The 13,258-nt window shown below is 39.7% G+C and overlaps 1 protein-coding gene across 2 annotated transcripts in view; it reads left to right on the forward strand.

Moving 5' to 3' along the window:
- The first annotated feature begins 558 nt into the window (after nt 1-558).
- prdm5 (PR domain containing 5) overlaps nt 559-13,258 on the forward strand; it is a 46,780-nt gene continuing 34,080 nt past the window's right edge. For both annotated transcript variants that reach the window (XR_014872392.1, XM_085151551.1), the window contains exons 1-11: nt 559-845; nt 1,560-1,643; nt 4,674-4,796; nt 6,114-6,279; nt 6,404-6,581; nt 7,696-7,788; nt 7,911-8,032; nt 8,724-8,803; nt 12,167-12,251; nt 12,343-12,500; nt 12,984-13,077. Coding sequence is in view for 1 of the 2 variants with exons in the window: in XM_085151551.1 (XP_085007677.1) it covers nt 747-845; nt 1,560-1,643; nt 4,674-4,796; nt 6,114-6,279; nt 6,404-6,581; nt 7,696-7,788; nt 7,911-8,032; nt 8,724-8,803; nt 12,167-12,251; nt 12,343-12,500; nt 12,984-13,077 (1,282 nt within the window). In the remaining variant the exon portion in view is untranslated. The remainder of the gene's footprint in view (nt 846-1,559; nt 1,644-4,673; nt 4,797-6,113; nt 6,280-6,403; nt 6,582-7,695; nt 7,789-7,910; nt 8,033-8,723; nt 8,804-12,166; nt 12,252-12,342; nt 12,501-12,983; nt 13,078-13,258) is intronic.

Below are 13,258 nucleotides of genomic sequence, written 5' to 3' on the forward strand. Positions count from 1 at the left end.
AAAGCTCAAGCTTCAGTCTGCTCTTTCAGCAGTTGTTCTGGTCTTAGCTCTGATGATCTCAAAGAGAGTAGATATCACTCAAATTATTTAGGCGCATGAGTCCTACCCACCAGCTTTTCAAACCTTTTGCTTGCTAGTAATAGCCAATCAACAAAGTTGGCTCAAAGGTAAAACAGCTTGTACGATCTGAGGGACTGCACCAAGTATTGGTGTCAGATAACCACCGATTACTTTAACCTGGGAATCATGAAAAACTACTGTTGTAATGTATAAGAATAAACATATAAATGTGGAAATGAGCATAAGATGTCCACTTAGAGTTAAAAATCTGCAGTATGGAAACTTTTATCTAATCCTAAAGCTAAAAGTTTCATTAAACTAATCTATGAGCTCTTAATGGAGCCTTTCGTTAAGTGAGCTGTCTTTATTAAATAATGTCATTACTTTCATTTCTGTAGCTCCTCTGATACTCCTACACAACCATCGTCAGACTGGGTAAGCTGGGACTGCAGGCTGAATGAAACAAGCAGCAGCGTGTTGCTCGACAGAAAAGGTAGCTTCTGGTTACAAACTTTGGACCAATCAGGGCGCTGCTTCGCTTTCCTGCAGCAGGAGCAACAGAAGTTCAACCTGGATCCCTTCACGAAGAAACTATCTGCTCTAAATTCATACTGACAATGCCTTTTCACTTCCGCTGACATATCTGATAGCCAACTAATTGTCACCGAAGGAAACATTTCCGAGCGATGACAATGTTGGGCATGTATGTGCCAGACAGATTTTCCCTGAAGTCGTCAAAGGTCCAGGATGGAATCGGTCTATACACGGCGAGGCGAGTCAAAAAGGTTTGTAGTTTCTGACTCGGGCAACTTTGTAACCAGGTTTACACGCGGGAAACGTTTCGTGTTGCTTTTTAAGAGACTCCTAGAAGTGTAGATACTTTTTTCTGTTCGCCTTTTCCCACTGATAGTCGCTGTCAAAATCTCAGCCAGCAGCCAAGGCGTCTGTGACGTGAAGTGCCACGTAGCTACAGTAACTCCGGCTTTTTCTCCGGGTTCACTTAACGTATTCCTGCCTGCAAAGAAGGGTCGTTCCGCGGATAGACATCCATGTTAAATCCAACGTAAAGATTTTAACTGTTCACGACAATTAACTTATACATTCACATTCATGACCCCCCACCCTTTGTTGCCATATATGCAGAAAAGGAGGTGGGAATGTTGCGGAGGATGAGTTGGTTGAAGTGTCTGTACTGGGGATGTTTGGTCATTTAAATGTGTGGTAAAAGTTGCAGAGTGTGAACATGAATACAACAAGAAGAGCGGCACAATTTGACCACGCCCCCTGGAAAGTCAAAAGGAAAAATGCCCAGTACTGAGGGACACATTTACATGTCACCTTAAACAGTAGGCGGGCCCACCATCCACCCAACACTCATCAGTGCAGAAATCATGTCCTCTGGGGTGTATTATTATGGTTTAATGTCATTAATTTTTGGCTGCCACTGTTTTCTTTAAAGGCATGGTGTTTGACAAGTGATCACTCTGTTTGTGTTAAAGGGAGAAAAGTTTGGCCCCTTTGCTGGTGAGAAAAAGCTGCCCAGTGAGTTGGATGAAAGCTCGGACACCAGGCTGATGTGGGAGGTGAATGCGCTTCTTTTTTTAAAAATTAAAACCTCAGGGAATGGAAATGCTGAATCTTCAGCCAGTTTGACAGTAGTAGTTTTAACTCCAGAGTTCCCACGACTGCACCTCTGAAAGCAAAAACCAAATATGTAAAATGCTGTAATGTACCTGAATCTTTCCAATTAACAGTGTTAACAACAGTGTTATTTCTGTGATGCTGCATAACACGACAGCTATAGCTACAAGCTATATTTCAAAATAAAATCTTATGTTTAATAAGAATTTAACAGATACCGCAATCCAATACCCTGTTCAAGATTAATCCAGTATTTCTCTGCATTTTGGCCTGTGATTTCTAACCATAATAATCAGGGTGTTGTGGTGTCTTGTTGTCATGTTTAAAATGTCTGTAAGAAGTCAGTGTTGGTCTTGTCACATGGTTTCATTTAAATTTCTGTTCAAAGTCCAAAGAGATACATTTGTCAAAAAATGTCACCGCCCCTAACAATAAATAGCACCCAATCCTGCAGTCTCACAATGTCAAAGCATCATTCCAAAAAATCTTTCACTGGATTGGGATCAACTCCAAGTGTTAACCACGTTGGGCCAAGACCAGTCTTTGGTGAAAATTTCATTCAAATCCATTTCTAACTGGATGAGTAATCTTGCAGTACTGTGCAAACATCTATAGCCAGCCCTCATTTCCTTATCTTTTGCTAGGAAATTTGGAAATGGGTGTAACAGTTTATTGAAACATGTGCAAACATACATGGAAATACAGTATAAATAACAGTATATATTGCATATATACATTTTGCAAGTCAATATTTGTTATGACTGCCCTTATTCATCATCACAGTCAGCACTCTCTGATTCATGGTTTATGGTTATGGTTTAATTATTTATATAGCACATTTAATTACAACAGGAGCGTTGACCAAAGTGCTGTACAAGAATACAACATACCTAATAAAATAACTTAGAGTATTGATAGCAAACACCAAATATGAATTAACAAATAACTCTCATGCTGTATTAAAAGCCAGTAAATAAAAATGCGTTTTAAGATAAGATTTAAAAAGATTGACAGTGGGAGCCTGTCTGATGTATAGGGGTAAATGATTCCACAGCTTAGGCGCTACGACTGCAAATGCTCGATCGCCTCTATGAACCAGCCTCGACAATGGTACAGCTAAAAGCAAAAGATCACTTGATCTAAGAGTGATCTTTTAAAGGGGGTATAAGTCTGCAAGAGGTCAGACAAATACCCGGGAGCCTGTCCATTCAGGGCTTTGTAAGTTAACAATAACATTTTAAAGTTAATTCTGAAGCGGACAGGGAGCCAATGAAGAGAGGCAAGCACCGGGGAAATGTGTTCACATCTTTTAGTACGTGTCAGAAGATGAGCTGCAGCATTCTGATAGTGTTGCACATCTTTTTTCTTTTTAATCCAGGTATGCTTTTACTGTATTGAAAGTGTTTGGGATCATTGTCACATGGAAAAAATCAAGCTGTTGCCAGTCACACTTAACAGATGGTACTGATGGTGTCAAAATCTATCAATTTTGACAAGATTCCCAATGCCACTGGGTGAAATGCAGCTCCAAACCATGACAGCCTCCATCCCGTTTTACAGATGGATGCAGACGCTCAGTGTTGTTCCTCTCTACTGACCTCCATAAATACTGATGATGATTTGAACCAAAAAAATACAGGTTTGGATGCATCACTTCATCAGACTTGTCACCACTGATTTTCAGTCCAGGTCTTGTGTAACTTGGCATACCTCAGTTTTTTCTCCCTGGTTCCCTTTACTAAGAATGGCTTCCTGACAGCCACGGTTCCACTGTGACCATTTCTGGTGATGCTTCAGTGAACAGTAGATGGATCAACTAAAGGGCCAGAGGCACCTCTCAGGTCCTTTGTCAGGTCTTTGCTGGATTATTTTCTATTTTTTAAGGACATTACTTTCAGATACTGCTTGTCTGATGCCTAACATGTCTTCTTTTATTCTCCACTTTTCCTATTTCCACATATTTTTTTAAGGAAACACTGCAACCCATGCCAAGTTTTCAGCTAATAGCTCTTTGAGAGTTATTATTTGGTCCATAAAAACAATTTTATGTCTGTCAAACTGTGTTATATTTGGCTTTTCCCACGTAGATTCAACTAAAGCGCCTAAAGATGTCATTTAAACTTGGTTCTTTGCTTCTTTTAGTTATGTTGTAAGCTAGGTGCCTGTTTATGCTTGAATGAGTCAGTGTTTTAATGCTGACCAAACCAAACTAAACCAAACCAAACACCCAAGACATTCCTTTAAAAATGATCACATACAAGGACTGGACTGAAAATGAGTGAAAAAGCAGCCAATGTTCAGATAAAAAGTTCAGAAAGTCTGGAGAACTATTTCTCAAGACCACTTTAAAGAATTACAAGAAAGTCTGGCTCACTGGAAGCTAAATTTACAGAAAGGTGACTCAAGACTTTTGCACACTACTGTATAAAAAAGGAGACAAACTGAACCAATCAAATAACCGCTCTGGTGAAAGCAGGTAGTCAACTGTATTAAGACCATTTTAACCATAAACAGCTGCAGCGGAGAAAACAGACACATAACAACTTTAAGAAACATGTTTTTGTGTAGCATTAATACAACTAAACACAGTAAATATTCTTATAAAAACCTGTATGACAATTCAATGCAAAAAAGCCCCAGATCAGTCCTTTATCACACGATGCAGCTGCTTGTGGGTCTGTCTGAGTACATTCTTGTTTTTTCTGTGATAAAGGAAACATTTAATTACGCTGCAGACAGATTAACCATAATGCCTGACTGAAAGTGAGTCTTATCTCGTCTTGTGTAGAAACGCTGTGATGTAGTTATCTGTAGCTGCCACACTGGTGTTCATATGTAAGGCCAGCACGCTTTGATGTACAGAAGACGAACCTTCAAAGAAGGCAATGAGAGCAGAAGAAGAAGAAGAAAAAGAATCAGTTGTTCTCATCTGACAGCTCATGTCGTTGCTGTTTCTTTTTTCCCCCCTCTAGGTCCGTGGCAGTAAAGGAGATGTTCTGTATATTCTGGATGCGAGCAATCCCCGCTATGCCAACTGGCTGCGGTTTGTCCATCAGGCGCCTTCGCAGGAGCAGAAGAACTTGGCAGCCATTCAGGTACATTTCCACTCTGCAGACAATGAATCCCTCAGACCTTCCCGAAAGAAAGAAAATGATAAATATTACAGACATCTGTCAAATCTCCAAACCCGAAGTTCGAAATTATGTAAATTATTTCAAATTTGATCTCAGCAAATACGGAAATCTTATTTTCTTCTGGAAAAAAACCTTGAAAACAAGATCGAAATGACAGGCTTTTTTCAGCAGCTATTTATTGTTTTTGTTGTGTGAAAAATCACAGATGTGCATGCGAGATAAAGCAGTTGCAAAAGAGCGATGTTAGTAGAAAAAGCACGGGTAAGAAAAAAGTCTGGAGACCTACAAACTGAACTGAAATGGAATACTGCTTGAAAATTGATTGTTTTTATAATGATTAAAGGTTTTAAGGCAAAAAGGGAAATTTCTGCCAAAATAATTCAGAGTTCATTTATATTGCAAAACAAATTACTTTGGCTCGAAGTCTCTTTGTTGCCAGATGTTGAAACTGTTAAAGGCTGTTATTAACGTAAAAAGGACATTAAGTTGGAGAAAGAGAGAAGTGTATTTGTTTCTTTTCTCTGTTTTTATCCTTGGTGTCCTTAGGATTTATACATTTTTCTGGATTTTGTTGAGGGAATATTTTGCAGCTGCAAAATTCCTTTTCTTAATTTATTTCCAAGACCAGCTTTTATAGAGTTATTATATTGACAAATAATGTGTTAACTACAGTTATGCGGGAAATGAGAATCGGAAAATATGCAGAATTTTCCAAACGCCCAATGTAGATTTTCACAGTCTAGTGAATACAGTACAGTGGATATGGGAAAGTTCAGCTTCTGCGCTTCTATGTGAAAGATAAAAAGAGGTTATCCGCTCATCAAGTCCAAGGAAGAGAAGATGAACATTTGAGGTCTGAGGGCCAAGTCGCTGCCATTAATAGTTGAATACACGGAGTGATCGGTCTTTTAAAGGTCACACATGTGAGTTAAATCTCTGTGTTTCATCAACGGTGACATTTATTGTGTAGCTTTCATCCTCTTAATCGTTATTTATGTATATTTAGGGTCCCACAGTTAAAAACCAAATGACAGTTTGATTTTATTAACATGACCTTTAAGGCAGGGAAGTGAATGACAATATTTTTAAGAGTTTCACCGTTTGACCTGTGGCCTCAATCAAGCATTAACAGACTGCTGTCAGGGTGTAATGAGTTCAGCTAGCCTTACCGCAGAAGGTTAAAACTGTTAGCAACTGACTTAAATTTTTTATTTTTACATTGTTAAATATATCGAGTCACGTTCAGCCAATGTTCAGGCTGTGTTTGTGTTTTTTTAGGACGGGGAGAACATCTTCTACCTGGCTGTGGATGACATAGAGACAGACACGGAGCTCCTGATAGGCTACCTGGACAGTGATATGGAAGAGGAGGAAGAAGAAGAGGAAGAGGATATTAAAGATGAAGATGAGAACAGTAAAGAGGCCAAGCACCTTGTAGAAATGGGTACAGTGGAATGTTTTAGTTTGCCTTCTTATGTATACACATTTACAGGTGATCAGTTTATAGCACACACATAAAAAAACAAAACTTGCCCTACTTGTCGTACTGTGTTCATTAACCTTAATAGAACTAGTAATAAAGAAGGAGGACCACCCCTGCTTGCTGTGTGAGAGCAGTTTTCCGAGTGAAGAGATCCTGGCTGCCCACCTCCAGAGTCTGCACCAAAGGCCCAGCACAGAGGAGAAGGAGTTCAAATGCAGGAACTGTGGCAAAAAGTTTCCCATCAAACAGGCTCTGCAGCGCCAGTGGGTTTACTCTTTCATTACTTGTAGTGTAGTTTTATTTCATGCTCAACGTTTCTCTGATCTCTGAGAAGTCTGAAGTTCGAAGAGATGTTAAATCAATCCAGGGAACTGATTAGATTATGTGTTAGATAGATAAAAGTTTGGCCCAATTTTTTGATTTCGAGTCGAGGATGAAGTATGTGTATCACTTTGACCCCCCAAAAACATTAATATGGCATAAAGCAGCGGTCCCCAACCTTTTTTGCGCCACGGACCAGTTTATGCCCGACAATATTTTCACGGACCGGCCTTTAAGGTGTCGCGGATAAATACAACTAAATAAAACTAGTATCGGTACCGAAAAAAAGAAGATTTATTCATAACACACGTGAAAAGACCCAGGAAAACCGAGTTAACGATAAAAACAATAACAAAATAATGCTGAAAACCAATAAAAACCCTGAAAACCATACATTTCACACCTGAACCTCAACTCTCGCGATCCGGTACCAAACGACTCCCGGACCGGTACCGGTCCGAGGCCCAGGGGTTGGGGACCACTGGCATAAAGCAACAGTTTATATGCTATGATTTGACACAATCTAACACAAACATACAATAACATCAAGTAAATACATTTGATCACATTGCACAAAACACTGGCCAATATTTAAAGCCATAATCAGGTAAAATTAATGTCATATTTCATTTTTGGCCCAAAACTGAATTAGCAGCAGTCTTTGGTGCCTGGCTATTACAAGTCTTTACAAAACATTTAACATTAGTCTGGGCAGGCATAGAGACCTAGAGGCTTGAGCGTGAGTGGTTAGTGGAGGCATTCATTCTAGTTTTACCTTTCGACATAGATATGCTAACTGCTCTCCCTTCTTTTAACTCTTAATGCTAATTTAAGCTAAATGGGTGCTAGCTTTAGCTTTATTTTCAGTATTTGAATGAAGAGTCTGTTTCAAAAAATGTTTAAATTCAGTTTTTTTTTAAATTTACTTAAAAGAAGAAAATAATTCGACTTTTTTCAGTGGAAAATCTTTTAATAATGTTACGCTGATGTTTTTCTGCTCTTGATTATTTGTGGTAGTCATCCTGGACATATTTTTTAATTTCATTCCTCCCACAGTGTTTTGCATTGTTCTGAGTCACTAGACCCATCAGCTGACTCCAAAGCCCATCAGTGCTCCCTGTGCCATTACACATTCAGCTCAGAGTCCAGGTAACATGCATCATCCAAACCATAGTACAGGACAGTGTGAAGCATGCAGTTGTACCACTGTTACTCTGTAACTCATAACCCTTCCTCTTCTTCTTTCGTCTTTGATATCTCTGTGTGTGCAGTTTTGAACAACATAAGGAAGCCTGTAAAGGAGATGCCAGGTTTATATGTAAAGCCGAGAGCTGCGGCAAAAGATTTAAGAGCAAAGACGCTCTGAAGAAGCATAAAGGAAATGTTCACACAGGTTGGCACCTCTGTCTCTCTCTGTTTCGCAGTGCTTCTCTGTGATGTTCGCTGCCTCGTTCTCTCTGTTGTACACATGCGTAGCGCTTTCATGTAATAAAGATAATCGTCCATTAGCAGCCTCAGCACTCAAGGAACTGCAGTTAGAGTGCATGACCTCGATCAGTTAAAATCTCTGCGATGTTAAGACACATCTCTAATTACTTGTGTTCCATAATTGCTGACCTGTGTGTGCTGGGGCAGCTCACTCTTTCAGATAATTGGACTTCCATAGCTATTTATGATGGGATGTAGGGCAGTGGGAATCTGTGCAGCCTTACATATCAACCCGAGATTAAGACATTAATCTGAGAGGCTGATGGAGCTGAGATCTGCGCCTTTATGTTTTTTCCCAGTGCAGTCAGAACTAAGTGGTGTGTGTGTGTGTGTGTGTGAATGTGTGGGCGAAGGGGGAAGTGGATCAGACGCAACAGATGTGGGTCATGTAATACAGACGGGGATAAAGGGAGGGTGTCACTGGTCCCAAAATGGCGGGATCACTGGGGCTATGAGTAAGGGAGTTCAATGACAAATAAAACATTTGGTGTTTTTCTTTAACCACGTAATGATGTGTCAGTGTACCAAAATTGTTGTTCATTGCTAACAGCTCTGTACGTGGAGTTTTGTAATGCACTTTGTTTGTTTCTTTATAGGGAGTGCACGACGGAAACTCACATGCACCATATGCAACAGAAAATGCTCCTCTTCCCTGAATTTACAAGAACACAGGAAGGTGAGCTTCTCTAACATCTTCTGCACAGCTCAGTTTATCCCAGGCGGATACTTTGCATTGGATCTGAGAGGATTTGCTCAGCTTACGCAGTTTTGCATGATCCATTTTTACAGCGATGTCTCTTTGGTGCCGTTTCTCGCTCTACAGTGGTATCCGTCAATCTCCACTGTTTCTGTAACCCAGTCTAACCTCTTAATCTCGCGTCTGCTTCACATGCTTTAGGGTTCATTTATTCCCTCTTTACGATCAGGTTTAAACTTATTTGGGATGACAGAGCAGAGAGAGGACGGCGGTTTCTTTTTCACTAGCTCATCCCACAGGTCTGTTGAAATTGACGAGGCTCTGTTTGCCGAGCACAAGGTTTTAACAGGGTCCCCTTTCTTACTGATGGATTACAGATTTGAATTTAGCTGTTTAAATAGTTCTTTAAAACATTTTTATACAGCTAAAATTAATTTTATTGCTGTGTATATAAACCCTTTTTCAGTACATGATTTTTCTATGTCTAACACGTGCGATTAGGCAAGTTTTTCCAAGCTACATTCCTCTGTTGAGTAGGCTAATGGGTCATCCAAAGATGTATTTTCTTTGCAATTACATTCTATTAAATTAATTGCATCAACTAGTTATTAATAATGTAGCTGACATGATTGAGGGGTTAACGTTTGCTATGACAATGCCAAGATAAACACTGGAGAATGGTATTTATGTAAAAAAGTCAATGTGTGGTCACACTACAGCTATTTGGCTTTAGCTTATATTCTCTTCTATTTATGTGTAAATGCTGCAGTAAGAGCAGATGTTCAGAGGCTGAATGTCTTGATTTGCCAGTTGGGCTTTAAGGCATGTAAAACATGGTGCACAATATTTGTAAAGACATTTTATTTTTTATTCCAGCCTGTTTTGCTACATTTTTAAACATTTTTATCGTCAAACTATAGACTGTATATAAAAAATGGACACAGCCACTGTGACATTACCCATTAGCTGTGAAGCTCTGTTTTGAAACTTTGATTTTGGCACTTTGGGTTCTTCTATGCTGTTCTTGTTTTTTGTGAACATATTTTAACCAGATGGTGATGTGTTAAATTATTAGCTAATGCTAGCATGTCTGGTTATTAAAGTGATCCCTGGTAGTTAGTATAATTAGACAAACGCGTTCAGGATCACATAGTTTGTGATGTTTGCTGACGACATAGTGATCTGTAGTGAGAGTATGGACCATGTGGAAGAGAGCCTGCTGTTCCTCCCTGAGCCTGGTTCTGCCGGAGGTTTCTTCCTGTTAAAAGGGAGTTTTTCCTTCCCACTGTCGCCAAAGTGCTTGCTCATAGGGGGTTGCATGATTGTTGGATTTTTCTCTGTATGTCTACCTTACAATATGAAGTGCCTTGAGATGACTGTTGTTGTGATTTAGCACTATAAAAATAAAACTGAAAAAAGTTGAATTGAATTGAATTGAGGTGGTGGTATGTACTGGAGAAAAGAAGAAGGAAAGTCAGTAGAAGTGAGACAGAATAAATGTGTGTGAATGAGAGAGACAGTTTGAATGGTGAAGTTGCAAGGAGTAGACATAGTGAACGTGGATGAGTCAAATACCTGGGGTCAACCATCCACAGCAATGGTCAGCACACGAGGGAGAAGAGTGTCCAGCCAAGGTGCAGCAGGTGGAAACAAGTGCCAGGGGTGATTTGTTACATCACCCCTTTGTTTACAAGATGATAGTGAGATCTGCTGTGATGTATCATAGCAGATTAAAATGCATATATGCAAATATCAATTTGGGGAAACTATCAGTTGAGACCAAAAAGGTTATACTCATGCTGGCCATGTTAACATGACTGTTCTACTTTGTGTCCCTTCTGCATTAGCATAATGTGAACCAGCCTCGGACTGCAAGAAAACTCAAAACAAAACAATCTCAACTGCTCAAAACAATCTATTACCAGATGGTCTTATATGCCAGCACAAGTTGAGCCTGTTTAAGCATCTTTGCTGAGCTCAATCATATTCAATTGAAGAAAAAGATGCCTTTTGTTTCATTCTTTACACGCCGGTCAAGCATGATCTTGATTTGCAGAGAAAAGTCTGAGGCATAAAATAAGCCTGCTGCTGTCAGCAATATAAAGCTGCTTTAATCTTTTCAGTTGAAGACCATGTGCTTTTTTTGTGTAAGGGTCATGTTGTATAACTAGGCAAACTGCTCTCTATCCAGTTGTACGCATTTTATATATAATAGTATGTCAAAGGTGTTAAGGAAAAACTAAAATATCTTAGTCTACTGTTTTTTTGTGCTAATTATCCCTTCATTTTAGTCTTGAGAAACTATTTTGTACAGCACTTTTCAGTGATGTTGGTTAATAGATTAGTTTGCAAGTTGTCTCAAATAATTTGTCTTATTAGAAGTCATTCATTAATTATCCCAGTTGGTGATTGTGAAATGTAATTTTCTGCTGTCAACATCTATCATCCAGATTAATCAGCTGACATTGTTCCATCCCTGTCCACTCATTCATCAGCAAGCTTCTTCCAAACCGTGCAACTGTTGTAAAGTCACCTGGAAGTGACACAGTTCTGCAGAGAATCATTTAACCTACTTCACCTGTCTATGCATCGGTATTCTCCAGTTTCAGATCTCCAAGGGGTTTTAAAATAGGAGCGTGTGATATTCCTGTGTGGCCTCCGGATCTGTCTGTGTACCAGTTTTACATCTTCTATTATAGTAAAAGTGTTTTCTAATCGCACACTGTTGTCTGAAAGTAAAGTAAAGATGTTTCTATAAATTTAGGCCACAACCACATGGGGTTTATATAAATTACCTATTTTTTTTTACAGTAAGAATCGAGTATAATGCAGAGTTGAGTCCCATTAAAAGTGTTATTTTAAATATGTCACATTTCTGACAAAAATCTGACATGTTCTTATAGCTTCAATCAAAGCCAACGGGCATTGTATTATTCTTACAGAAGAGAAATCAAACTTTCCATACTGATAATTTGGCTCCAAAGCAGCTTAAAAACTGCCTTTATCGTCATTTAGCTGAACAAGGTTTTGCAGAAGCAGCTGACAAGAGGAGCTGCGTTACATTAGCATATGCTATTGTAGCTGTACGCCGGGGAGCTATTGAATATGCAATTACTGGAACTGTGCTGTGAAGCAGAAAAGGGATTGAAAGTTTTCATCACTTTAATTGCTTTTCCGTCTGTAGACATCAGTCTCATGAAAGCGGACAAGATTTAGTTTCAGTTGACCATCGCACACTGAGATCCTTGAACTTTCGCAGCTCATTTCCCCTGAATGTTTTCAGCGGTCAGCAAGAACAAAACTTCAAATGCTCTCGCTCTGTTTTTTGCTCTTGTACCGTAGATACACGAAATATTTGAATGCCACGCTTGTGACAAAAAGTTCATCTCTACGAATCAACTGAAACGCCACATGATAACACACTCGGGTAAGACGATGATGCTGCAACGATGAGCTGACCTTATTGCTTCATGCTTCTGCTTCTCTGAGATAATCTCTGTTAATCTGTCACTGATCAGAGAAGCGACCGTACACCTGTGAGATCTGCAGTCGGTCATTCAAGCGTTTGGACCAGGTGACGGCTCATAAGATCATCCACAGCGAGGACAAACCGTACAAATGTAAGCTGTGTGGGAAGGAGTTTGCACACCGCAATGTCTACAAGAATCACAAGAAGGTGAGCAAGTGTATAAGATGTGAAGATCCACTTTAGATTTTTATGTTCTATAATTAGGTAAATTATGTTAACTATACAGCTGTATCCAGACGATTGGTGCTTTCAAAGAGGAGATACTCCTTAAAATGTCACAGCAAAGCTAGAATTATTAGTGAAGCTGTGATCAATCAGGGTCTCGTTGGTTGCTGTTATCTGTGGGGTCTCTGGGCATTTCCACCCTTGAGGTTCCCTGTGTTTACTTTTGGGATTGAGCTGTCACTCAGACAGATATGTGGGGGGTACAGACGGGTGTCGCAAAAACAGAAGCACTTTGAATCTAAAGCCCCTCAAGCTGCTTGTCTTCATCAAGTCAACAAACTTAATTGGCTACGGAGCCTTAAGCAAAATCCTCTTGCATCAATTTAAGAAGCCTCCCCGACGTCCACGTCGAGGCGGGAGGCGGCTTGCGCACTTTATAAACATGCTGCTCGATTCTCTTTGCAGACGCACTCTGAGGAAAGGCCTTTCCAGTGTGAGGAATGCAAAGCGCTGTTCCGCACCCCCTTCTCTTTACAGCGTCATCTTCTCATCCACAATAGTAAGTATTACCATTTATGTGTCCATCAGACTCCTCAAACACTGTTGACATAGAAACCCCCTATCTGGGATGATAGTAGTAGATAGATCTGCTACTATCCAGTTGAAACTGCTGAAAACTGCTCCTGTGCACATACATGAGTACAGCAATATGACCAGCTCATACATTTCCTGGCTAATTG

The sequence above is a fragment of the Neolamprologus multifasciatus genome, chromosome 23 (genome assembly GCF_963576455.1).
Source record: "Neolamprologus multifasciatus chromosome 23, fNeoMul1.2, whole genome shotgun sequence".
Taxonomy (NCBI): domain Eukaryota; kingdom Metazoa; phylum Chordata; class Actinopteri; order Cichliformes; family Cichlidae; genus Neolamprologus; species Neolamprologus multifasciatus.